The sequence below is a fragment of the Lactuca saligna genome, chromosome 5 (genome assembly GCF_052625555.1).
Source record: "Lactuca saligna cultivar CGN05327 chromosome 5, ASM5262555v1, whole genome shotgun sequence".
NCBI lineage: Eukaryota > Viridiplantae > Streptophyta > Magnoliopsida > Asterales > Asteraceae > Lactuca > Lactuca saligna.
In genome coordinates, this window is record NC_136421.1 from 4,419,433 (window position 1) to 4,447,235 (window position 27,803).

The 27,803-nt window shown below is 38.9% G+C and overlaps 1 protein-coding gene and 1 long non-coding RNA gene across 4 annotated transcripts in view; one reads left to right on the forward strand and one right to left on the reverse strand.

Annotated features, from left to right (window-relative positions):
• The first annotated feature begins 1,543 nt into the window (after positions 1-1,543).
• Positions 1,544-5,147, forward strand: LOC144998191 (uncharacterized). Of its 3 annotated transcripts, none has more exons than XR_013660189.1 (10): positions 1,544-1,855; positions 2,834-3,269; positions 3,388-3,630; positions 3,717-3,814; positions 3,980-4,030; positions 4,142-4,193; positions 4,367-4,408; positions 4,544-4,649; positions 4,740-4,810; positions 4,976-5,147. It is a non-coding gene; the product is annotated as an uncharacterized LOC144998191 (long non-coding RNA). The 3 variants fall into 3 exon arrangements; XR_013660191.1 differs by having other exon boundaries at positions 3,717-3,803; XR_013660190.1 differs by having other exon boundaries at positions 3,388-3,495.
• Positions 5,148-14,159: 9,012 nt separating this feature from the next.
• LOC144997933 (signal peptidase complex subunit 2-like) overlaps positions 14,160-27,803 on the reverse strand; it is a 28,234-nt gene continuing 14,590 nt past the window's right edge. The window contains exon 6 of the mRNA XM_078957797.1: positions 14,160-14,464. Coding sequence (XP_078813923.1) covers positions 14,160-14,464 — 305 coding nt within the window. The remainder of the gene's footprint in view (positions 14,465-27,803) is intronic.

Below are 27,803 nucleotides of genomic sequence, written 5' to 3' on the forward strand. Positions count from 1 at the left end.
CATGAAAGGTACTGCGGATCTGACTAAGCTCGGCTGGAAGATCCAGCATATATGTCACGTTGTCCACCCAGGCTGCAACCCTAAAAGGAACAATATACCTGGGGCCCAACTTGCCCCGCTTCCTAAACTGGATGACACCTTTCCAAGGTGACACCTTCAGGAGAACCATATCCCCGACCTGGAACTCCAGGTCCGATCGGCGTCTGTCAGCATAGCTCTTCTGCCGAATCTGAGCAGTCTGAAGTCTGCTCCTGACCTGCTCACTACTAGAAAAATAGCCTTTTACGACGCGCGAACCATGACACGCAGTGATTTATGATACGCAAAGGTGAGTGTCTAAAAAATAATATCATCTCTTCCAAAATTTAAAGGATTTCAGACGCGCATTTTTGTTTGCCCTAAAATTAGTGTCTAAACAAAAAAAAAAAAAAAAAAAAAAAAAAAAAAAAAAAAAACGGAGGGCACCTGCGTGTCGTCTACGACCGTCGCTTTATAAATTTTAATAGAACACGCGCGTTCCATCCGGGGAAAATGAAATCCCAAAAACTTAAAATCCCCGCCTTCCTTTTTTTTCTCCCTCCACTTTAATTTCCCTAGTAGCTAGGGATTTTTTTCAAGAACTTGCCCCGATTGCCCTCCTGTACAGCTCGTTCTCTCTTCAACTTCCCTTTCTCTCCTTCTCACTTCAACAAACCCTTTCTCTTCTTCTCAGTTCTCGATGTCGACAGCTTCTCCCACCTCCGATGTTTCTCTTGGTGTTGGCGCCTCCCACCTTTAACCTCCGTCTAGCCCCACCCCACCGTCCAACGCTTTCCAGCGTCACCCAGATGATGGAGCCCCTCATCTTCGGCAATCTCACCTCGCCTAACCTTGCCAGCAACATTAGGTCCGGTGACCTTAGGGTCACTGCTTCTATTGCTCAAATTTACAAGCCCTGTGTCTTATTAAGGTATGTTTTTCTTGATTCTAACTTCTCAATGTTTTCGTTCTTCTATAAGAGTCTCATGGCTCCTTTACTTTCCATCTTCATGCTGTTAGTGTTTGTACTCCACGTTGCCTCTGAATCCACGAGAGAAGTAGTAGAACAAATCGATGGAGAAGAATTCACTGAGGACTTGCTTTTCAGGCCACTTCCTGATCAGAAAGCTCTTTCTGATTTTCACTTCGAGAGTAGGGTTCCTCCGAAAAATTCTTATGGACATCACCACCGGCTTTTTCCCAAAGCTATCTATTAGATGGTATGATTACAATAGTTCGTTAGTTACTTTACTTGATTAGATTCATTTTTCTATCTAGGCATTATTTGAATCCTTAGGTTTAACAGTACCAAAGGCTTTCTAATTGTTGCTCTGGTCCATCCTAATTGAGTATAGGGTTTAATGATTCATTGATTAGGATGATTTGTCAAGTTGATCATTATATCATCTAGTTTTGAGGGGTTTCTTCAATAGAAGGTCTAGGTATGATTTGTCAAGTTGATCATTATATCATCTAGTTTTTGCCTGAGATTTTTTGCTGCCAGCTATCCCTTCAGGTCCTTCATTTAGAGATTTTGTTGTCTGGAAAGGGGAGACTGCAACTCCTACTCCTGCTCCAGCTTGGTCAACTGATTCAGGAAAGATTGCAAGGCATACTTCCTTAAGGTACATTCTTAAAGAACAAGAGAATAAAGGTGGTGGTTCTTCTGTTCAACAACAACAACATCAAGTACATGTCCCAATGCAGAAGCCCATGTCATCATCTGTTCAAACTAAAAATGGTTCTTCATGGTCATCACCTGTCCAGATTATGTCACATAGTGGGAGCACTCTTATGTATTATGTCAAAAGCACCTATTCAGAAATTTGCTGATTATGTATGTCAGCTTTCCTCTTCCTTTTTGCTTCTTATTATTTATGCACCCTTATGCCACAAATCTCTTTATTTATCATACTAAATATGCAACCATCCCTTATTTTACTCCTAACTTGTTGTATAATTCATTCGTGTCAGCTGCATATATGTTGCATAAAATAAATTGGTAAAAGTAGACATGTGAATTATGGTTGGAGTGTTTTATATTTAAAAGGATTAAATGCATATGCATATTTATGAAACAACATACACCCTCTTCCCGATTCTGCAACAAATTTGTTTCTTTATTAGAAAATATGCACCGGTGTATTATATATTGTAGGACCAAAACATACGATGTTTTACCAGCAACCTGTTTAACCTGATGAAACATGGGTGTATAAGTTGCATAAATAGGTTAAAAAGGGAAAGATGATTGCATAAATTGGTAAAAAAAAAAATTGGAACATTATTGCATGGATTGGATAAATCAGAAACATAGTTATTATGTGAGTTAAGCTGGTGTGTTCTTGTTTCTATATGTATAAACTTGATATTTTGTTAGGGCTTTTTTTTTTTCCAGCAAATGCTGTCTCAGTAAATATATTTATCAATCCACATAATTTTATACATAATGGACAATTATGCTGTTTACATGTTTACTTCATTAGATTTTCAAAATTAGATCATATTTTTCTTTTTTATCGCAGTCATGTTTCTTACCTTTGAAGCTAGCTAAAATTCAAAATATTGCCAATTAATATCCTTTTCTTTTACCATGTTCGTTCTTTAATCCACTAAGATTCATTGTTTTGACTGTTATACCCCTCAATTTGAAACTTAATTTTTTTCTTCCTTGATCATTCTTTAAACCACCATAATCAGAGAATTAATATATTTAGAAACATATGAATCATAACCAGATCATATGGATGTTGGATTTTTATGCTTCAATCCAGATGTCTAGTTAAATTTATTTGACTTGTTTATTGCATTGCAGGTAGGTAGTTGATGAATGAGGCTTTCTCAGCCTCCTATTGCATTGGATTTGGTTGAAAAAAATAGATGGTAAAAAGAATCAAGGATGGGGTCAAAGGAAGTAAGTGGGGAAAAGGATTCAAAATCGTCAGATGAGTACTTATCCTCTTCTCTTTGTGTGTTTTTGAATCAAACCTGTAAGTATTGTCATATATATCTTAAGTTCTTGGGTCATTATGTGACATTACTATAGGTAACAATCTAATTATCTATGCCACCCTGTTTTTGGCTGCATGTTGAATTCTTTTGATATTATTTTTTGTGTATTTGATTCAGGTGCATGATATTGTTTGTTTGGAAAGTGTGGTGGTTAATCTAACTTTGGACTTGAAGGTTCATGCTTTTGATGCTATTTTTAGTTTGATGGGAATAATGAACTCTCCACTGGACCAGTGTTTGTATGCCATCCTCAATTATACTGCCTTTCTCTAATGGAATCTTATATAAAAACAATTTAAAATGCTTAAATACCTTTTTGACGGATTTTGGGTTCTTAATTTTTATTTATTAATCTAGCAATACGAATGGCTTCTTGGCACACAATTCTAACCATTGGAGTTGGCAAAATCAGACTCGGCAACAATCTGGAAATCTACACCATGGCCAACTGATTTTGGGGTTTACGTAAGCTTTTTTTACCAGATTTCTTTTTTTATAAAAAAAAGATTGTTTAATTTTTGACTAGTATACGGAGGTTGATGTGTACAAGAAACTCTCTACTTATGTTATCTCGTGGATGCTGATCGCTGCATTGACAAGGTTATTTTTGTCATTAGTTAAAAATTTCAGATATTGATATGAAGTGTTTTATAATTGGTCAATGTATAAAATGAGTTTGGTTTCAGGTTGATGCTAAGTTGAAGGCTGCAGTTGAGAAAGAGGTTGGTAGGATAAGAGGTTTGGTTGGATTAGCTTTTTCCACAACACAGAAGGTTAGGGACAGGTGTGATTATGGTTGGGTCAAACTTAATGATCTTTTCGCCTCAATTTAGTAAAATAAGGGATTAGAGTTGATTAAATTTAAATCCCATTTAAAGAAATACAAATTGGCTTTCAAATCATGGTGAAGAAGCTAAGCTAACAGAGTTTTGTGGCTTTGTGATGAAAGATGAATGAAGATGTTATGGTGAAGCCCTGCCAATGACACATAAACTAAAAGGTCTATATTTTTTCTCTTGATTAAGTCTTGTTTTTGTTAAGTAAACAAGAAACATAAACTAAAAGGTCTATATTTTGTTTCTTGATTGGTTTGATGCAACAACTTCTTTAGCTGGTTCAGTGGGACCCAATGTGAAGATGACATGGATTAAATTCAAGATGGAGTATGTTCAGATTATATATTCTTTTAATTAATCATGCATAAAAAAAATAAGCATCTTTTTATTGTTTGCTTGAATAAAACCTTTCTTAAAACCTTTTCTTTTTCTTTTTTTGAAATCCACCTTCCTTCATTATTGTGTTACTGATTTTGTTTTTGAAAATTCTTTTTTTAAAGGATGCTGATGAAGAGGACTTTGGTGATGAGGATGATGAAAAGGTAAACAAGTATAACAACCCTTTTATATATCGATCTCTGCTAAAAGGATATCTATTGCTTGATGATCTTTCTGCAAATTGAAGTACAAAATATATTAGGCATATGATCTAATATATTTTGTACTTCAATTTGCAGAAAGATCATCAAGCAATATATATCCTTTTAGCAGAGATCAATATATATGAGCTTTTTGCTTTCAAACATTGTTGGGGAAGAAGGTTGAAACTTGCTCTTTGTGAAGGTAATTTTTTTTCTTAATGTATTATCCTCTATATTCTTGATATTTTCCCACTTTTAAAATCTTTTATCAAATTCTCACTTTTGGATACAGAGCTTGATGAGAGAATGTGTGACCTAAATCTTTTATCAAGTTCTCACTTTTGGAGGTGGCCATAAGAAAAGGTAAGCAAAGGGTAATTTGGTATTTGTTGCTATTATTGTGTATTACAATACTTCCATGTATATATGTATAAAGTTTGTTCTTATTCGGATTTGCCTGTTACCATTGATTTCCTTATTGAGGCATTGTACTTTGAAAATGTTAATTCTTACCTTTTGTCCATGTAGGATCCACCAGGAACAGGAAAAACACAAACAATTTTTGGGCTTCTTAGTGCCATATTACATACCAACTGAGTATCTAAGTCTCTTAACTTTGTAAGACATTGATTACTTGAGAGTATTTTTAGTAACATTGTAAGAGATTGATTACTTGAGGGTACTTATGGTATATAATGTTATATTCTTTTGTTAACATGGTCCTTAGTGCAATGAATTATCTTTATTGTTTATGGTATTTTATTTTGTATTATGAGACTTTTAATGTGCTATTTAATTTGAAAATTAGTAAATCTATCAAAAAAGTATTTTATTTCTATTATGAGATTTTAAATGCAAATTTAATTTAAAAATTAATAAATATATAATTTTTTTTATACATTTAAAATTACGATACGCAAAAATGTGTGTCATCTTCATTTATGACATGGCCTTTCTTGACAGGGGCTTTCTTGATACGCGTTGCGTGTCATTAACACGCGCGTCGTAAGGTTACGACACGCGAATGCATGTTGTCTTCCTTTATGATAGGGCCTTCCTTGATACGCATTGCGTGTTGTAAACGCACGTCGTAAATGAACGTCGTAAATGCGCGTCGTCTCTCTTTATGATAGGGCCTTCCTTGACGCGCATTTGCGCGTCCTCTGAGCCTTTTACGACGCGCAATGAGCGTCGTAAAAGGCTGTTTTTCTAGTAGTGGTTGTATCCTCTCCGTCATCTTGAGTACCACTTCGGTGCTCCCCATGACCCTCTGTCGAACATCACCCCAGCATATCGGGGTTCTGCACTTCCTCTTGTATAACATCTCAAAAGGAGGATGGTCGATACTCGCGTGGTAGCTATTATTGTAAGAAAACTCTGTCAAGGGAAGGTGGGTATCCCAGCTACCACTGAAGTACAGGATGTATTCCCGCATCATATCCTCCAGAGTCTAGATGGTCCGCTCGCTCTGACCATCCGTCTGCAGGTGAAAAGTCGTGCTAAAGTGCAGACGAGTGCCCAACTTGTCATGATTTTCTTCCAGAATCTAGAAGTAAATCGCAGGTCTCAGTCAGAAATCACAGAAACTGGAACTCCGTTCCGAGCTACTACCTCTTTGATGTAGATGTCGGCCATCTTCTCAACCGAAATGCTCTCCTGGATCGGTATGAAGTGGGCACTCTTGGTCAACCAATCCACAATGACCCAAATCAAATCCACTCCCTGTGCGGTCCTAGGAAGCTTCGTGATGAAATCCATAGTAATATCCTCCCACTTCCACACAGGGATGTCCAACGGATGCGTCTTGTCGTGAGGCCTCTAGTCCTCTACATTGACCTTCATGTAGGTCAAGCATCTCTCGATGTACCAAGCTACGTCCCGCTTCATACAGGACCACCAGTAGTCAGGGCGAAGATCTCTGTACATCTTCGTCGCCCCGAGATGGATGGAAAATCTGGACTTGTGGGCCTTATCTATCAAAATCTACCGTACTCCGCCCCAGTACGGAACCCAGACCCTCCCATGCAGGATCAGCACCCCAAGGCTGTCATAGTCGACTGATGCCACCTAGCCTATGATTTGCTCACACTTCCAACGCTCCTCCTTCATACCCTCCACCTGCACCTCTCAAATCCGCTCCAAAAGTGGAGTCACCATTGTTATCCTCGAACAAAGGTCTCTGATCGGGCAGCCTTGCGGTTAAGCGCATCGGTCACAATGTTGGTCGTCCCTGGGTGGTATAGGATCTCACAATCGTAATCCTTCACCACATCTTGCCATCGATGTTGCCTCGTGTTCATATTCGGCTGTTCCATGAGGTACCTCAAGCTCTTTTGGTTCGTGTATATGGTACAATGGACCCCATATAGGTAATGCCGCTGAATCTTGAGGGCGAAAACAACCGCCCGCAACTCCAGATCAAGCGTCGGGTAGTTCACCTTGTGAGGCTTTAGTTGCCTCGAGGTGTAAGCGATGATGTGCCCCCTCTGCATCAATACTGCGCCCAAGCCTGAAATAGAGGCATCATAGTACACTACAAAATCCTCCACGCCCTTTGGCAGGGCTAAGATAGGCGCCTTGCACAACCTCTCTCTCAGCCTCTCGAACGTTGCATGCTGCTCAGGCCCCCAACAAAAGACCACGACCTTCTTCATCAGTCGGGTCAAGGGTACTGCTATCTTGGAGAAGTCTTGTATGAATCCCCTATAATAGCCCGCTAACCCAAGGAAACACCGAATCTCAGATGGAGACTTTGGAAACTCCCATCTCATCACGACTTTCACTTTGGCCGGGTCGACCAAAATACCGTTCTGGTTGACAAGGTGCCCAAGAAACTGCATCTCGCGCAACCAGAAATCGCACTTGGAGTAGTTGTCGTACAAGCTCTCCCCCCTCAGGGTATCCAACACATCTCACAAGTGCTCCTCATGTTGCTCCTGCATCTTGGAGAAAACAAGATGTCATCAATAAATACAATCACAGATCGATCCAACATCGGTCTGTATATGCGGTTCATGAGGTCCATGAACGAGGCAGGGGCAGTGGTGAGCCCAAAGGGCATCACCACGAAGTCGTAGTGGCCATAGTGAGTCCGGAAAACAGTCTTCTATACTTCCTTATCTCTGACCCTTATCTGATGGTAGCCCGAACGTAAATCTATCTTGGAAAACCAAGATGCCCCTGTAGCTGGTCGAAGCGATCATCAATCCCAGGGCGAACTGTTTGGTCTAATGAATCCTTTGTCTAGCAACTCCCGCAGCTCTGTAGATAACTCCTGCATCTCGGGAGGAGCCAACTGATATGGTGCCTTGGCTATCGGAGCCGCACCATGGACTAGGTCGATCCGGAACTCCACCTGTCTCTCCGGAGGTATCCTCACTATCCCAGACAGCTCCTATGGAATTACGTTTGGGTACTCTTGCACCACTGGTACATCACTCACAGTCGCCTTACCCGCCTACTGGGTATCCATAACGTAGGCGACATACCCTGCACAACCCTGCAGAAGGTAGCGCCTAGCCCTCTCTGCCGAACACAAAGTTGGTCCACGATGCGGCCTCTCGCCCTGAATCACTAGCTCTCCCTCACTTTGGGTCCTAACACATACCAACTACTGTGCACAATTGATCACTGCCCTATTAGGGCTCACCCAATCCATACTGATGATAACCTTTTTCCCATGCAACGGAATAGGAACCAAATCTACTAGGTAGCGTTGTTAAAATGTTATCGTGTGCGTATTAAGCAAATAAATTATCACTGTTGGTTGCACTAAAAATATAGCACAGGGAAGCAGGGTTGAATGCTCAGGGACACATCCTAACAGTAAATGCCTTTTTGCATCAGGCACAATCTAGTCAAGATAGAAATTATAAAAGGGGATTATGATTAAAACTAAAAAACTAAAAATGCAGTGATAGTAAACTAAATGAAAATCAATAATAAAAACGATTTCAGCTCTGCTGCGACTTCCCTAATCATGCAATCAACCCAGATCTGGTTATTTGAGGTGCGTTCTATCTAAGCTGGTACTAAGAAAAACCAGCAAGCTTTAGTAATTTCTCTTTTACCTTATTTAGTTAACCAAAACAAGCTCTTCAATTAACCCTAACTTTTTACTGCCTAATCAAACAAGCTCTTAATTAAGATCAGAAAAGTTGCATTAAGATCTATGTAAAATTCCCAGCAATATCTAATACTTCTCACAAGCTCGGAAGCATAAAGATATGATTTTTATAGTTTATACCAGAGTTAAATCCCAAAACAGAAGCAATCTAATACTTGTTACTTTTACCAATTTATTAGAACAGTTACAGATTCTATTAATTGATTAACTTGAATGATTAAACCCTAGCTAGGTGATCAGACTAACAAGAATTCAAATCAAACATTCATTAAGCTCAAAACTAAAGAATCTAGATAGAAACACAAATAAAAACCAGATCTAATGATCAATCACATGAAAAGTACTTGTCTTTGCAGAACTGAAAACTAAGGTTTAGCCAGACATGGCCAAAATATGATAAAAACAAATGAAAAGAGACATCAAGCAACTAATCTTACTAATCTACTTGAAGGAGATGCTCCACAGTCTTCAGATCTTTAGAAATCGATGAAATCGGAGAAGGAACACCTCCAAAATCGTATTTTCATCATGTGGAACCTCTGGAATCGCCAACTTAGGTTACTGGAAGGTTATTAGGGTCTATTTATACGTCCATCAGCAAAAACGATGTGCATGTGATCGTATGTACACAACCTGCAATCGCAGGTTTTGAAGGAAACACGTCTCGTGCCTTTTTAATGAAGTAGGATGCTATTTTAGCACTTTTTGGCCAACCTGCGATCGTATGTACACAACCTGCGATCACAGGTATTGAGTTTTCACTCTTGAATGAATTTTGGGCACTAAAAAACCTCGAATCCATGTTGCGACCTAACCTGCGATCGCAAAAAGGCCCCATGCGATCGCATGAACACAACCTGTGATAGCATGTTGTGCCTAAGACGTCCAAAATTTTGTCTACTTTTCAGATCATTTTGAATCGCGTCAATCAGAGTTACGGTTCTTGATATATGGTCAAAATACTGACAGGGGGTCAAAGTTGCCATCAACATCCTTTAACTTTAGATTGCATATTCTATCTTCGTGTGATCAATTCGATTGAATGTTTCTTGACCAAATCATCTTCCAATCATTCATCAACATACTCCATAAGTCCCAAGCTCCACTTTAAGCTCCAAACGTGCATCCAACTGCTCCCAAAGCACTGCTCCACTCAAACTATCTGAAATTGACATAAAAACATGAGTAGTACGGGAATTCTAACGAAAGACATGAGGTGAATATTGTTTAAATAAATGACATGAAAATGTACAAAATATGATGCTAAAATGATAATGAAAACTACCCTAAAAGATGCATAAAACGACTTCTAACAAATCTCCCCACGCTTAAACCTTAGTTGCCCTCAAGTAAGAAAAAGATATAACATTATAAACAATTGGAAAGATGTAGATGACATAAAAAGAATTAGAATAAAATAAAAAGAAAACTTAAACTAAAGTACTTCACTCTTTTTTTTGTCACATGATTAGATTTCACAACGAGGAAGCTCCAATGAAATCACTACCTAGACAACAGTCTCAATACTTTATATTAAGGATTCATGTTTCATGTTTAATATGTCAAACAAGCTTGAGCAAATAATTTTTACGCCGAATTAAATTTGTGAAAACAACGTATTTTTAAAAATAATTTCACGAAAATTCGTTTATAAAAACATAGCTTGACCGACCCCTCCTTTTTTCCGAACTCGTCCAGTAAATGCGGTAAGCTCCATTATAGACATAAAATCCAAGCTTACCCCTATGATTCCACTATCGAGGGATCAATCTCATCATACCACACATCTTCTTCGTCTTGATCAATTCTTTAGATTTAACTTGCTTGCTTATTAATTTCGACTTGAACTTAACATGGATTTGACTTTGAATTGCAGATTTCTTCAAGTTGCTTGATATACCATTTCTAACATATATATATATATATATATATATATATATATATATATATATATATATATATATATATATATATATATATTGACTGGGCGTGAATTTTACTTTGAGGCCCACCATATCTTCAGTACTTCAAAAATGATAACTATTTTGTAGGTATAACGAGAGTTCCCTCCTAACCTCAAAAGGCGCAGAAACTATAGGGTTCAGTACTTCAAGGAATGATAAAGGTTATCCAATCTAGGTTCTTTTTAAGGCATTCAAGGAAATTATTTTCAAAACACTGTTCATTTTTTCATCCCACACTTCCATTGTAAAAATTATCCGATTCTTATATTGGTTCATATTAAAAACATTTAAAGCACTTGAAAAGATAATTCTTTATATTGATTGTAATGAGACCGTTATTTTCGGTAACTATCACACTTCATCTTAACAGAGCTATCAAATGTAAAAAAATATCCTCATCTCATGTATATTCCAATTTTTTAATTTTCGAATTTTATTGATTTTTTTTAAAATTTTTATATGCAGAAAATAAAAATAAAAATATCTAGAAATAAAATATTGTGGGTTTTTTTTTATGAATGCAGAAAAATAAAAAGGAAAATAAAATATTTTTGGATTTTCAAATTTTTAGTATGCAAATGCAATGCAAAAAATAAAATGCAAAAAGAAAAATAAATTTTGAAAAAATTTAAATAAAAAACTGAAAAATTAAAATTTTTAAGAAAAAAAGCAACATTTTACATTAACCCCCTCCCCAAGCTTAAGATGATGTATTGTCCTCAATGCTCAGGGAGAATTGAACAGGTCAATAAAGAAAATAAAAACAAAAGGGTGCAGCTAGGAAAGAATGTACCTGATAAGTTTGCAGAAATTCTGATTTTGACGAAGATGTGGCGAAACATCTGAATTTCGGCAACTCTGAAGATCCTCCAATTTCCCTAAGTTTGCTTGGAAATGCGACCATCTCTTTATTAATAGCATAAAAACTAAAAAATACTCATCGGGTTGCCTCCCGAAAAGCCGCCCTTTTTTTAAAATCATTGGCTCGACTTTGCCCAACCAGATTATTAAATGGTATGGTTTTGCCCTTTTTTAAACTCTTTTCCTTGTCGCTCTAGATCCCTTCAAATATGGAAAGATGGGTGGATCTGGAGCTTGTTCAACTATTTGGAAAAACTCCAGATTATCTTCAGAAATATCTTTCAAATTATTTTCAGACTTCTTCCGTTTTCTGATCTTCTTCTTTTTCTTCCCATAATTATTTTTTTCAGATTCCTTTCTTTTCAGATTTATATCAGAAATCACATTTCCCTCTTTTTCTTCCAAAATTTTTTTTCTTTTTAACTCCATCTCAGCCCCTTCAGATAACTTCTTTTCAGGTTTATCAGCTTCTACGAATTCCATTTCAACAGCCAAGTTCCCTCCTTCGTTTTCCCCAAGCTTATCTTCAGCCAGCTCCTTGGATATATTATCAGATGAATTCCTATCTAAAAAAATTTCTTGCATAAAGACATTAGAAAACTCAGAGCAGCCCTTAGAAAAGGACTGTTGGTACCTATATAATTGACAGAAACATTTTCAGAAGGAAAATCATCATTATTAATTTTAAAGTTCACAACTTCCTTATCAAACTCCATTGAAAGTGTACCAGCAAAAACATCAATTTTTGTTTTTGTAGTTTTCATAAAAGGTCTTCCCAAAATAATAGAGTTTGTATCTGAAGTATCCAAGTTTCCCATGTCCAAAAATGTAAAAATCAGCTGGAAAAATCAGATTATCCACTTGGACAAGAACATCCTCCAGCACACCTTTTGGGTGTACTGTTGAGTGATCAATCAACTGTATAATTGTCCCGGTCTTTTGTAAAGTTCCCATTTTTTATTTTTCAAAAACAGAATAGGGAAGGACATTAACTGAAGCTCCTAAATCAAGCATGACTTTTGGAAAATTAAGTTTCCCCAATTTACAAGGAACTAAGAAAATCCTCGGATCCTTGCACTTTGGAGGCAAACCTTTTTGTAAAATAGAAGAGATATTTTCACCAACTTTTACAATCTCATTAAATTTCATTTTTTTTTCTTTGAGTTATATAAGAAACTTAGCATAGCGAGGGATATGTTGGATAATATATAAAAGTGGGATATTCACCTCAACCTTGAGAAGAATTTCCATAATATCTTCATCGTCTCTTTCACGCTTCGTACTCTTCAGTCTTGATGGGAATGAAGGTAATGGCTTGTACTCCTTTAGAATTGGCTTGGGTAGTGTTGGAGTTTCTTTTTCTTCCAGCTTTTTAGATTCTTCTTCAACCAACACCCCTTCAAAGTCTTCAACTTTAGCTTCATTTTCTATCCCTTCCACATCTCCTTCATCTATCAGAACCTCTTCAAAATCTTCTTCATCTTTGTTTTCTGGTTCAGATGAGCTTGGGCCTTCATATGTTTTCCTGCTTCTCAAGAAAATAACACTCACATTATGCTTTGGATTGTTTTCAGTATGCCTTGGTAACTTTCTTTGAGACTCCAGACGACCCACAAATGTGGCAAGTTGAGACACCTGTTGCTCCAGATTCTTGATACTAGCTCTAGTTTCAGTCTACAATGCTTGGGTGCTCGTGGCAAGACTCTTTACTATATCTTCTTAAGCCACACTGGAGCTACTGGGTTGATGTTGCAAGTTTTTGATTCTAGAAATTCGAGTTCTGAAATTTGGGCTGAAAGTGAGAATTTTGATAAAAATTTGTCTGCTGAAAACCCGGTTGCTGAAAATTCCGTTGCTGTTGAAATCTGGATGGAAGCTGAAATTGTTGTTTCTACTGATAATTATTCTGAAAATTTTGGTGGTAGTCCTTGTCAATTTTTACTGCAACTGTATCCTCTTGCAATATTGGGTACATGTCATTAGGGTGATCAATCTTCAAGCAAATCCCACATTGTTTCTTTGCAGCTGCTTTTTCTTTGGTCAGGAGCAGAACAACTTTCGTCAATTCAGATATCTGAGCTTCCAGATGAACATTGTTGACTTCATTAACACCCCTTGGTTGATCTGGATACCACTCGTCTTCATTCCCGGAATGTTTAGATTCGATCGCTAGCTTTTCAATCATCTCTCTAATTTCAGTTGGTGTCATATCACCCAAAGAACCACCACTGGAAGCATTTATAAGGCGTCTTTCCATGGGTGTCAGACCTTCACAGAAACAGTTATAGAGCTGTTAATCACTAATTCCATGTTGGGGGCAACTGACCAACAACTTCTTGAATCTCTTCCAGTAAGTATGTAAAGCTTCTCTTTTTCCTTGTTTGATACCAAGGATTTCTCTTTTGAGACTGGAGACTCGCGTTTCTGGAAAATGTTTCTCTAAGAACAACTTCACAAGCTCTATCCAAGTGGTGATGGAACCAAATGGGAGTTCATATAACCATTCTCTTGCTGAATCTTGAACTGAAAAGGGGAATGCCCTTAGTTTGATCTGGTCTTCAGTAACTGCATGAGGCTTCATTCCTGTACATACCACATGAAATTCCTTGAGGAATTTATGTGGGTCTTCATTTTCTAGACTGCGAAATGTGGGAAGAAGGTGAATCAACCCAGATTTGAGTTCGATGTTTTGGGCTTCTGAAAACATAATGCAAAGGGGATGCTGGTTGACCTCTTGAGTGGCCCATTCTCTAAGGGTCTTCTATGCTTCATCTCCACTCATGGTTAAGTCTTCAAATTCGGTTTCAGAAGAGTCTATGGTTTCATATTTAATAGAAGAGGGCGGGGAATATATTTTATAAGGGCTGTTTTGAGGAGAAGATGGGGGTACTTTCGGAAAAAATGGATCTGGTTCATTCCACAAGGGAGTGCCTTGTGGTGTGGAAATTTCTGGAGGTAGGGAGGATGATGAACTAAAGAGACCAGCTGATTTTTTCTTTCTTGTTGCTTCTTTCTTCAGTCTCCTTGCAGTTCGCTCGATTTCTAGATCAAAAACTAAACGTGTACCTAAACAAAAAATTCTCGGCATAAAACTATTAGAAAGCACCGTGTCCCCGGCAACAACGCCAATTTGTAACACGTTTTCGCGTGTGTATTAAGCAAATAAATTATCACTGATGGTTGCACTAAATATATAGCACAATGAAGCATGGTCGAATCCTCAGGAACACGGCCTAATAGTCAATGCCTTTTTGCATCAGGCATGATCTAGTCAAGATAGAAATTATAAAAGGGGATTTTAATTAAAAACTAAAAAACTAAAAATGCAGTGATAGTAAACTAAATGAGAATCAATAATAAAAATGATTTCAGCTCTGCTGCGACTTCCCTAATCATGCAATCAACCCAAATCCGGTTATTTGAAGTGTGTTCTATCTAAGCTGGTACTAATAAAAACTAACAAGCTCTAGTAATTTCTCTTTTACCATATTTAGTTAACCAAAACAAGCTCTTCAATTCACCCTAACTTTTTACTGTCTAATCAAACAAGCTCTTAATTAAGATCAGAAAAGTTGCATTAAGATCTATGTAAAATTTCCAGCAATATCCAATACTTCTCACAAGCTCGGAATCGTAAAGATATGATTTTTACAGTTTATACCAGAGTTAAATCCCAAAAAAAAAAAACTAATCTGATACTTGTTACTTTTACCAATTTATGAGAACCATTACGGATTCTATTAATTGATTAACTAGAATGATAAAATCCTAGCTAGGTGATCAGACTAACAAGAATTCAAATCAAACATTCATTAAGCTCAAAATTGAAGAATCTAGATAGAAACACAAATCAAAAACCAGATCTAATGATCAATCACATGAAACGTACTTGTCTTTGTAGAACTAAAAACTAGGATTTAGCAAGACATGGCCAAAATATGATAAAAACAAATGAAAAGAGACATCAAACAACTAATCTTACTAATCTACTTGAAGGAGATGCTCCACAGTCTTCAGATCTTCAGAAATCGATGAAATCGGAGAAGAAACACCTCCAAAATCGTATTTTCGTCGTGTGGAACCTCTGGAATCGCCAACTTAGGTTACTGGAAGGTTATTAGGGTCTATTTATACATCCAGCAGCAAAAACGACATGCATGCGATCGCATATACACAACCTACAATCGCAGGTTTTAAAGGAAATGCCTCTCGTGCCTTTTTAATGAAGTAGGATGCTATTTTAGAACTTTTTGGCCAACCTGTGATCGCATGTACACAACCTGCAATCACAGGTATTGAGTTTTCACTCCCGAATGAATTTTGGGCACTAAAAAACCTCGAATCCATGCTGCAACTTAACCTGCGATCGCAAAAAGTCCACATGCTATCGCATGAAGGCAACCTGCAATCGCATGTTGTGCCTAGGGCGTTCGAAATTTCGTTTACTTTTCATATCATTTTAAATCGCGTCAATCGGAGTTATGGTTCTCGAGATATGGTCAAAATACTGACAGGGGGTCAAAGCTGTCAGCAACATCCTTTAACTTTAGATTGCATATTCTATCTTCGTGTGATCAATTCGATCGAATATTTCTTGACCAAAGCATCTTCAAATCCTTCCTCAAGATACTCCATAAGTCCCACTCTCCACTTTAAGCTCCAAACGCACATCCAACTGCTCCCAAAGCATTGCTCCACTCAAACTATCTGAAATTGACATAAAAACATGAGCACTACGGGAATTCTAATGAAAGACATGAGTAGAACATTATTTAAATAAATGACATGAAAATGTACAAAATATGATGCCAAAATGATAATGAAAACTAACCTAAAATATGCATAAAATGGCATCTAACAAGCGTTCATCATACAACCTCAAAACACAATCTATGAAAACCTCTGATGCCCGGACAGATAGGTCGTCATCAATCTCCACCTATAAAGGGCAATACAACATGCCCGAAGACTTAGAAAACCTCATACGAAGAGCAATAGAGACAAATGATCGGATAGCCCCCAAGTCAAATAACACCTATACTGGGATGTCGTTCACATGGAAAGATCCAAAACAAAACACATAAACATAGCACATAAATATCATAACCGACATGTAATAAAAGCTAGGGAGAAGAAAACATACCCATCACCACATCCGGTGCAGCACGCACCTCCTCGGTGGTCAACTGGAAGGCTCGGCTCCTCACACTGGAGCATATGTCTTGCCCTATTGGCCATCCGTGATCCTCAGGGTCGTTGGATCTAGCGTCGCCACTGACGCTCCTGATGTTAGTCTCGGGAAGTTGGCATTTTTGTGGCCCTTATGATTGCAACGAAAGCAAATCAGGTCTGATGCCTAGAGGGTGGGGTAGGGGCAGTACAATACCTTCTAAATTACCCAAGCTTTCCGCACTTATAACATCCCGATGATCCCAGTCTACAAACTCCCTCATGAGTCTTACCGCATTTCCCGTAGCGGCTCTAGCCCTGCTGGCCCTTTGACTTACTGTCAGATCCCTTGGGTTTCTTCCTTGAAACCACAGTAACCTACCCATCCTCCACCTTCATCTTCCGGATGTGCTCTATATCAATCTCCCTCTCTCTCTCTCTCTCTCTCACACACACACACACACCCTAGCTATCATGTCCTCCAAAGTCGGGCATGTTGAGTGGCTGACATATATCCTGATATCAGCTCTCAACACGTCATAGTACCGGGTCTTCCGCATCTCCTCGTCCCCCGCGTACTGAGGCACCAGTAAGGCCCTCTCCCTGAACTTGGTGGTAATCTCATCGACCAACTCAGTTGTCTGTCTCATGTCAAGAAACTCCCTATCCAGCTACTGAATCTCCATAGTTGGCGCAAACTCAACCCAAAACCAAGTCACAAAATCTGACCAAGTAATAGGCTCAATGGTTGGGGCTCCCAACGAATAACTGACTGTCTCCCACTAATCTTGAGCTCGGTCTCTCAAACAACTTGCAGTTTACCGGACCTTCGACCCCTCAGGGAAGAAGCTCATCAACTGTGTAGACATGATGTCTACAATCCACCTCCTGGCAACAATGGGGTCCTTCACCCCGTGGAAATCTGGCGCACCACATCCCCTGAAGTCCTTGAAGGAGAGTGTGTGTGTCCCTGTCTGGCCAGATGCCATGTCACTCCTAAACACCCTGAGATGCTCCTCCATCAGCTCGATGATCCCTTCCTTGATCGACCCGAAAATCACCGGGGTCGCCTCAAGGATTCCTCTTGTAATTTGTGACGTGATGAACTTGTGTAACCCATTATCAATCGGCTCGGAACCCGCACTCGAACCTAAACCTGATCTCGATCCTGAACCTCCTACTCTGAAATGTGTCACCACCATTCTGAAACAAAACACATAATCGGCAGGGTCATACATAATTTCGAGAGGTCTCACACACTCTACACGTTCCCTGGTTCTATCTCATCCCTCCTTGATTCGAGTATGGATCCTCTACTTTTAGTAGTATGGGCCCATACTACTTTCCACATCTATCTGTACTTTCCTCAAGCATTTCCTTGACTTCACCAAGTCCTTTTCACTATTACTGTTTTCTACACTAAACTCATCCTAGGCTTACCCTAGGGTAACTTTCCAACCCAATCTCCGGCATCGGCTGCATAAGAAGTCCCTGCTATCTCTCCCTAACTAGCTTGCGAATACCATTACATATTACTAAGACTAGATAATTCTTCGAATGAGAGGTCCTACCCTAAAATGGTTGGACTCAGACAAGAGCTGCGAAATAGGGCTAGACCTAACCTTCTAAAATTATTTAGTCCTTGCAATATGTAACTTAACATATTTGTTTACTAGTTAATTAAATATTACTAAGACTCCTAAAAGCACAAAGCATGCAACATTCGGGCATTGAGTAACCCAAACTAAACATATCCTATCCAGGCTATCATATCATTAACTAATCAGTACTATCATGCAACTCAATAAGCACATACAATAGGCATATCAGGCATCTTCCTAGATCCTTAGCCATAATCTAGCATGCAGTTCACATACATACAATAGGCATATAAGGCATCCTTCCTAGATCCTTGTCCCTAATCTATCATGTAGTTCTCATAATCATAGCATATATCTTAGCAAACTTGTATGGGTATCTTGGGGAAAACTTAATTGAGCTCGGCCGATTGCACGCATCACACACCTTGTTTTTTCTCAAAACTCTTATTTTAATTTTTAAAAAACTATTTTCTTGTAAAAATCTTTCAAACCCTCGATTTGAGTCCAGACACCCCCAAAGGTGTGTCCGAATCTCTCGAACCAATGCTCTGATACCAAATTGTAGCATCCTAAAATTCTAGACCAAACAATTTAATTTTTGATATAACGATTCATAAAAGAATTTTTTTAAGAAAACATTATCAAGTTATTTCATATTATAAAAACCATAGATCATATGTATCAAAAGTGTAACGCCCGCAGATCCGGGCTAGTCAATTTAGAGGCAATAGGGGTCAAAAATGACTTTTTGACAAAAGATTATTTAGAATGAATAGTCTTAACCAAGTTTTAGAATATGTCACAAGGTTTCCGTACATATAAAGAACGCCGAAATCCGAGTTATAACGAAGAAGTTATGGCCCGCCGAAGTTTTACGGCAAAACCGTCACATCACCGGAAGATGTAAATAGTGAATTTACGATAGAAGACTTTTTAGCCTTAGCAATCTAAATAAAAGTCGTAGAATATGTTAAACTAAGAGCGTCGATAAAAAGAACGCCCAAATCTGACTTCGTATGAGGAAGTTATGATTTTTCTAAGATTCGGCTTAGCAGTGTACAGCCCGAAACTCGAATTTTAGTTCGAGCGGTTTTTGGATTACGTGAACTAAATGAGAGTTGAATATCTCATTAATAGGAACTCAACGGTAAAAAGACAGACGAAAACGGAGTCCGTATGAAGGAGTTACGAATTCTTCGCGGTCATTTAACAGTCTAAACGCCTCGTACTGTTAAATTTAAGATCGGTCGAGAATTAGCTGACGGAGTCAAAATGAAAGTTGTAGATATTATTTTTACCTATGCGTGGATATAAAGAACGTCAAAAACGGAGGTCGTATGTGAAAGTTACGGATTTTAGAAGTCGGAAGTGTGTTGTGCGAAAATGGGTGATGTGGCACAATCATGGTCATTGCTTTCTCCCCAAGTCTTGCCACTAGATGGTGACATGTGACACCAAGTTCAGCCATTTTCACCCTATAAATACCACCTCTCCCACCCTCATTTTCTTCACACCTTTTCCATTCTTTCTTCTCTTTACTCTCTCTCTAGAACCTCTCTCTAGCCCCGAAATCCCCCGAAAAGCCTAGGGAACCTCCCTAGCACGAGGCGGAAGCCCCGGAGTGCTCGACGGCTCTGAGAAGAAGAGCTTTTCGGCTCGGAAACGCTGCTCCAAGCAAAGCCTGGTTTTCTATAAAACCCGCTGTAAGTGAGCTACGTCTACGCTATTTTTAATATAGTTTTTATTTAATTATATGAACGTTATTAAGAACATATAATAAATACTTGGGCTATTATTATGGGTTATATAAGTATTTTTTTAACGCTTATATAATAGTAATAATAGCTAGACTATTAATTAGTCTCGGCGAATAATAGACTAAAATCTATTGGTGATAATACTAGGTTTCGTCGAAGGAAATTATTTTAAAGTAAACGAAGCGCTGTCCGAGTACCGAGTCACCACCTTCTCAGGTGAGTGCATAGTCCCTTTCATGAACATGATTTTAATACAAGTATTGATTGAAGTATTAATTATATGTTTATGTGCGAGTTAACTGATGTTGCTTGAAATTCGTGTTAAAGAGCATACCTGATTATATTTGATAATTTAGGATAAAGAGTAGACCTAAATTAAATATGAGGAATATTGGATAGTATATTCTTACGAGTACAAGTGAGTTAAACTCAGAGAATAGAAGTTAGTATATGTCACTTATCCGGGAGTATGGATTAGACATAGTCATTGTCCCTAGTCCGAGAATATGGATTAGGCATAATCATTCGTCGTTAATCCGAGAGTATGGATTAGCTATTGTCCCTAGTCTGAGAGTATGGATTAGGCATAATCATTCATCGTTAATACGAGAGTATGGATTAGCTATTGTCCCTAGTCCGAGAGTATGGATTAGGCATAATCATTCATCTTTAATCCGAGAGTATGGATTAGTCATTCGTCCCTAGTCCGAGAGTATGGATTTGGTAAATTCGTTCATTTCTGATCCGAGAGTATGGAGTAGGTAAAACGACTAATCTTAGGTCCGAGAGTATGGATAGCCTCGTTGCGAGGATCAACGGGGTGGGATAAGAGTTGTTTATATATATATATGGTGAAATTGTATATTTTGTGAATTTTAAACTATATATATGGTATAACATTGTGGGATTGAAATCCCTATGTGCTCACCAGGTTTCCCAACCTGACCCACTCAGTTTATTTATACCACAGGTGTTGATATGAAGTGACATTACACTGAGAGATTTAAAGAGATGTAGACCACTAGTGTGAATAATTGTAAGTTCTGTTTATGCTTATGTTCCTGTATTAACGATGACATCCCAAATGTTTTAAAATGAAATAAATACGTTTCTTCGAAAATGTTTTAATAACGTATTTACCATGTTTTTCTGGGAACAAATTCCGCAACCTTTTTATAAAATGAAGTACTCTGATTTTTATAAACCATAAACAAAAATCGGTCTTTTCTGGCCGTGATTTTGGGGATGTCACAGTTGGTATCAGAGCATTAGTTTAAGCGAGCTGGGAATATGGATTTATTTCTAGACTTAAACTTAGAATGCTAAGCGATGATTGTGAGGTGTGAGCACTAGCTTATTTTAGGAATTATGCCTAAAATGCTTTTATGTGCTAAATACTTGTGCCTGATATGCTGTTACTTGTTCGGATCTATGGTCTGTTGCCGACCGGATCTGGAAACCTTATGTGTTTAGGATTCTAAACGTACGACTACGATATTAGAACTAGCATATAAACGTTTTGGAGTGATAAGGATGATTTAACCGTCAATCCTAAGTAAAGATCTAGATTCACCTTATTCGGTGTATAGATCAAGATGGCAAGAACCCGTAGCGGAAACGTGAATGCAAATGGGAACAGAAACCAACCCCCAGTGATTGAGCACATACCGGTGATGGAAGCCGCCGCTGAGCCAGTCACAATGGCCGGAGTGCAAGCGATGATCCAAGCGATGTTGGATCGTCAAATGGAGGAAACTAGACGTTTGCTCCAGCAAAATCGTGAGGAAGCCACTATTCAGATCAAACAGCCTGAGTTGAACGAAGGGCAGACTGAGGAAGGAAACTACAGTGGGACTGTTGGTCAAGTCAACCCACCAATAGTTCGACAAAACAACCAAGATGACGAGGTCGAGAGGAATGGATGCAAGTACAAGGATTTTATGACTTGCAAGCCATCGACTTTCACTGGAAAGGAGGATCCGATCGGGGTCATGGATTGGATCTCGGAGATGGAGTTAGCCTTCATGACATGCGGTTGTAGAGGGAAGCTACATACCACATTTGTAGTGCGTCAGTTTCGAGGAGGCGCTGTACGTTGGTGGAATACCTTGGGGAAGACTCTGAGCCCTAATGAGCCTCTGCAACTGACATGGGCAGAATTTCTGGTGCAATTCAAACAAAAGTACTGCTCAGCTCAAAACCTGCTTGAGCTAGAGAACCAGTTTCTAACCCTGAAGAAGGGAAGCATGTCAATCGATGAATACACCAACAACTTCACAGAGAAGATGGAGTTCGCCTTGCGTCTTGTTCCGGATGAGCTGACGAAAATCGACAAGTACGCAAAACGACTTCCATGGGAGTACGCGGTGCCAGTGCGTCAAGCACCTACTCTAGAGGCAGCTATCTGGGCTGCCAAGTCTGTCGAAGATATGATCAAGGGAAGAGCCTCCAGCAAGATGGAGGTTGGCGAGAAGAGAAAGTTTGAAGGATCTTCAAGGTCCAACGAGAAGAGAAATTTCTCGAAGTTTGAAGAAGGAACGCAATGGTGTGACAAGTGTAGAAAGAAGCACATCGGGAAATGCTCTAAATATACGACATGCTTTAAATGCGGGAAGACTGGTCATTACGCCAGCGAATGCACAACCAAGAGAGAAGTGTGCTTTAAGTGTGGAGAAGAAGGACACTTCAAACAAGACTGCCCAAAGAGAGAAAGGGCTACAAAGCCAAATGTACCACCAAAGCCAAAGGCGAGAGCATTTCAAATGATCCTTGACGAAGCAGATGACAATGCAAGGATTCAAGAGTGAAGGCTTGACATCCGAGGATCGAGTTATGGAGTAATCATGTAGATAGTACCTCATGATGTAGCCCGTTAGAGGCATAGTCTAGGGTGAACTTGAACACCTATGTAACAGTTTCAAGAAATAATATAAAACCTTTGTTTTGTTATCTGATGTGTTAAGTTGTTGTATGGTTTTCTTGTATGGTGACTTGAAAAAACTGCGGGACAATACATGGGACGAGTATGAGTAGGTGTGAATGGTAGTAGAGGCCTATACTACCGGAAGCACAGGACTCACACTTGGATCAGGGAAAGTCACAAGGTTACCAAGAAGCCAGTAATTGATTTCGTTTTATTCAAGTATGCCGTTACCATTGTTTCGGTAATGACTAAGAAGATTGTTGTTATCCCGACCCTAGTGGTCATATCACCTTGAGTCCGACTACGATGAGTAGGTTACGTGGTTCAGAGAACCAAGTTTGATATAGCGTCCGACTTAAACTAAACGGTTAAAAATCAAAGCGATCAATAGAAGTATCGCGCTCGTTGGTAGCTAGAAATGCTACATGTTAAAGTATGATTATATCACATTAGAACATGAAGGAAGGCTTAGTCTGTTTTAGAATTTAAGAGACCTGAGTCTAAACGTACATCACATAATGATAGGTCATAATTTGGAGTCTAATATGAGGTAGAGAGCAGGTGCACGATCAAGTACTGCTTACAGTCTAAGAGATAGACTTGAAGGAATAAAGAAGTTATAATTATTACCTAGGATGAAGAGATGACGTATGGAGTCATTATACGATCCTTGTTTCGTTGATGATTCCGGGACGTAATCATCCTAAGGGGGAGATAATTGTAACGCCCGCAGATCCGGGCTAGTCAATTTAGAGGCAATAGGGGTCAAAAATGACTTTTCGACAAAAGATTATTTTGAATGAATAGTCTTAACCAAGTTTTAGAATATGTCACAAGGTTTCCGTACATATAAAGAACGCCGAAATCCGAGTTATAACGAAGAAGTTATGGCCCGCCGAAGTTTTACGGCAAAACCGGCACAACACCGGAAGACGTAAATAGTGAATTTACGATAGAAGACTTTTTAGCCTTAGCAATCTAAATAAAAGTCGTATAATATGTTAAACTAAGAGCGTCGATAAAAAGAATGCCCAAATCTGACTTCGTATGAGGAAGTTATGATTTTTCTAAGATTCGGCTTAGCAGTGTACAGCCCGAAACTCGAATTTTAGTTCGAGCGGTTTTTGGCTTACGTGAACTAAATGAGAGTTGAAGATCTCATTAATAGGAACTCAACGGTAAAAAGACAGACGAAAACGGAGTCCGGATGAAGGAGTTACGAATTCTTCGCGGTCATTTAACAGTCTAAACGCCTCGTACTGTTAAATTTAAGATCGGTCGAGAATTAGCTGACGGAGTCAAAATGAAAGTTGTAGATATTATTTTTACCTATGCGTGGATATAAAGAACGTCAAAAACGGAGGTCGTATGTGAATGTTACGGATTTTAGAAGTCGGAAGTGTGTTGTGCGAAAATGGGTGATGTGGCACAATCTTGGCCATTGCTTTCTCCCCAAGTCTTGCCACTAGATGGTGACATGTGGCACCAAGTTCAGCCATTTTCACCCTATAAATACCACCTCTCCCACCCTCATTTTCTTCACACCTTTTCCATTCTTTCTTCTCTTTACTCTCTCTCTAGAACCTCTCTCTAGCCCCGAAATCCCCCGAAATCCCTAGGGAACCTCCCTAGCACGAGGCGGAAGCCCCGGAGTGCTCGACGGCTCTGAGAAGAAGAGCTTTTCGGCTCGGAAACGCTGCTCCAAGCAAAGCCTGGTTTTCTATAAAACCCGCTGTAAGTGAGCTACGTCTACGCTATTTTTAATATAGTTTTTATTTAATTATATGAACGTTATTAAGAACATATAATAAATACTTGGGCTATTATTATGGGTTATATAAGTATTTTTTTAACGCTTATATAATAGTAATAATAGCTAGACTATTAATTAGTCTCGGCGAATAATAGACTAAAATCTATTGGTGATAATACTAGGTTTCGTCGAAGGAAATTATTTTAAAGTAAACGAAGCGCTGTCCGAGTACCGAGTCACCACCTTCTCAGGTGAGTGCATAGTCCCTTTCATGAACATGATTTTAATACAAGTATTGATTGAAGTATTAATTATATGTTTATGTGCGAGTTAACTGATGTTGCTTGAAATTCGTGTTAAAGAGCATACCTGATTATATTTGATAATTTAGGATAAAGAGTAGACCTAAATTAAATATGAGGAATATTGGATAGTATATTCTTACGAGTACAAGTGAGTTAAACTCAGAGAATAGAAGTTAGTATATGTCACTTATCCGGGAGTATGGATTAGACATAGTCATTGTCCCTAGTCCGAGAATATGGATTAGGCATAATCATTCGTCGTTAATCCGAGAGTATGGATTAGCTATTGTCCCTAGTCTGAGAGTATGGATTAGGCATAATCATTCATCGTTAATCCGAGAGTATGGATTAGCTATTGTCCCTAGTCCGAGAGTATGGATTAGGCATAATCATTCATCTTTAATCCGAGAGTATGGATTAGTCATTCGTCCCTAGTCCGAAAGTATGGATTTGGTAAATTCGTTCATTTCTGATCCGAGAGTATGGAGTAGGTAAAACGACTAATCTTAGGTCCGAGAGTATGGATAGCCTCGTTGCGAGGATCGACGGGGTGGGATAAGAGTTGTTTATATATATATATATATATATATATATATATATATATATATATATATATATATATATATATATATATATATATGGTGAAATTGTATATTTTGTGAATTTTAAACTATATATATGGTATAACATTGTGGGATTGAAATCCCTATGTGCTCACCAGGTTTCCCAACCTGACCCACTCGGTTTATTTATACCACAGGTGTTGATATGAAGTGACATTACACTGAGAGATTTAAAGAGATGTAGACCACTAGTGTGAATAATTGTAAGTTCTGTTTATGCTTATGTTCCTGTATTAACGATGACATCCCAAATGTTTTAAAATGAAATAAATACGTTTCTTCGAAAATGTTTTAATAACGTATTTACCATGTTTTTCTGGGAACAAATTCCGCAACCTTTTTATAAAATGAAGTACTCTGATTTTTATAAAGCATAAACAAAATCGGTCTTTTCTGGCCGTGATTTTGGGGATGTCACAAAAAGCATGTCATATAATAGTAACAATGTGAGAGTACAAATCCCAAGAATCTCATATGCGGAAAATCGTGTGTGTGATGCACTGCTATCGTGTCGGCTCCTTTCTCTTCACGGAAGAAGTAACTAAAACCAAAACTGAAAATCATAAGCACAAAGCTTAGTGAGTTCCCCCATCATACCACATACCAAACATAGCACATACTGTCTAATATATCCAAGAACTAGCTACCCATTCGGTCTCTTTCAACGGGTAACTTGCCTAGCATACCAGGGTGCTGGCCTACCCCTTTGGTCCTTTCGACCGGTATCTTGCCTAGCATATCAGGGTGATGGCCTACCCCTTCGATCCTTTCGACCGGTACCACGCCTAGCATATCAGGGTGTTAGCCTACCCCTTCGGTCATTTCGACCGTTACCGAGCACTATTTCACCCCCTACTCCTACCACATAGCATTTTAGTGAATAAACATATAACTCATATACTACCTAGCTTATTCGAGTGTTGGCATACCCCTTCGGTCCTATCGACCGGTACTGGGTTCTATCCTACCCCTCCTACCACTATCAAATAAAATCATAGCATACTAGCAGGTAGTGACATATCAGATAATTATCACAAAGATAAGCATATCTATTATAGCTCTACTAGTGGGTTGGTATTGGTGCCTTCGACCCACTTCTACATGAAGGTAACTCACCTCAATGTCGTGAAGTAGTTGAACTGTCCTTGGTGATGGGATCAACTCCTCTCAAACACCTGCACATAACAATCTCCTTTAATTACTCTTTCATTCTCATAACCCCTTTAAGGGTCAACTTTGGTCAATGGTCAAAGTCAAAGTCAACATCATGGTCAATGTCAACATCTTGGTTGACTCAAATCGCCGAGTTGGTCCATCAACTCGTCGAGTTCCATAATCTATAAAACCTTTAAATCTCGATCCTACTCATCAAGTTCTTTCATGAACTCATCGAGTTCCTCATTATAACGCAGTTGGGACCTTTTACTCATAACTCATCGAGTTCCTCCTTGAACTCATCAAGTTCTCCTTCATATAGAGTCGGGACATTTTGCTCCTAACTCGCTGAGTTCCTCCTTGAACCCGTCGAGTTCTCCTTCAATCTTCAATCCCAAACATTTCCAACTCGCTGAGTCATCTCCTAGACTCAACAATGTAACATCCTCCTCTGGCACATATCACAATATTGTCCACTTTGGGCTCCCAGTGCGAAAACTTCCCAGGAGATCACCCATCCATGAATTGCTATCATCTGGGCACACTTAACTGCAGAGTTCTTATGGGATCTACTTTCCTCACGACTTTAAAACACGTTGTGATAGGGAGGTATCAACACCCTTTATAAGGAATGCTTAGTTCTCCTTCCCAGGCGTTGTGGGATTAGGTGCAACCTACCTTTACCCCCCATTATAGGGTTCTATGTCCCCATCGAACACATCAACACGTGCCCTATCTCTGATACCATTTGTAACATCCCCCTCTGGCACGTATCACAATATTGTCAGCTTTGGGCTCCCGGTGCGAAAACTTCCCAGGGGGTCACCCATCCCTAACTTGCTCTTGCCCGGGCACGCTGGTATCAGAGTTGGGGCAAGGGCCAATGTGTTCGACGGGGACGTCGAACCCTATAATGAAGGGTGAAGGTGGGTTGCACCTAATCCCACATCGGATTGGAAGGAGAACTAAGCATTCCTTATAAAGGGTGTGGATACCTTCCCTAACACAACGCATTTTAAAGTCGTGAGGGCAGCAGATCCCATAAGAACTCTTTTGTTAAGTGTGTCCGGACGAGAGTAATCCAGGGATGGGTGACCCCCTCAGAAGTTTTGGTGTTGG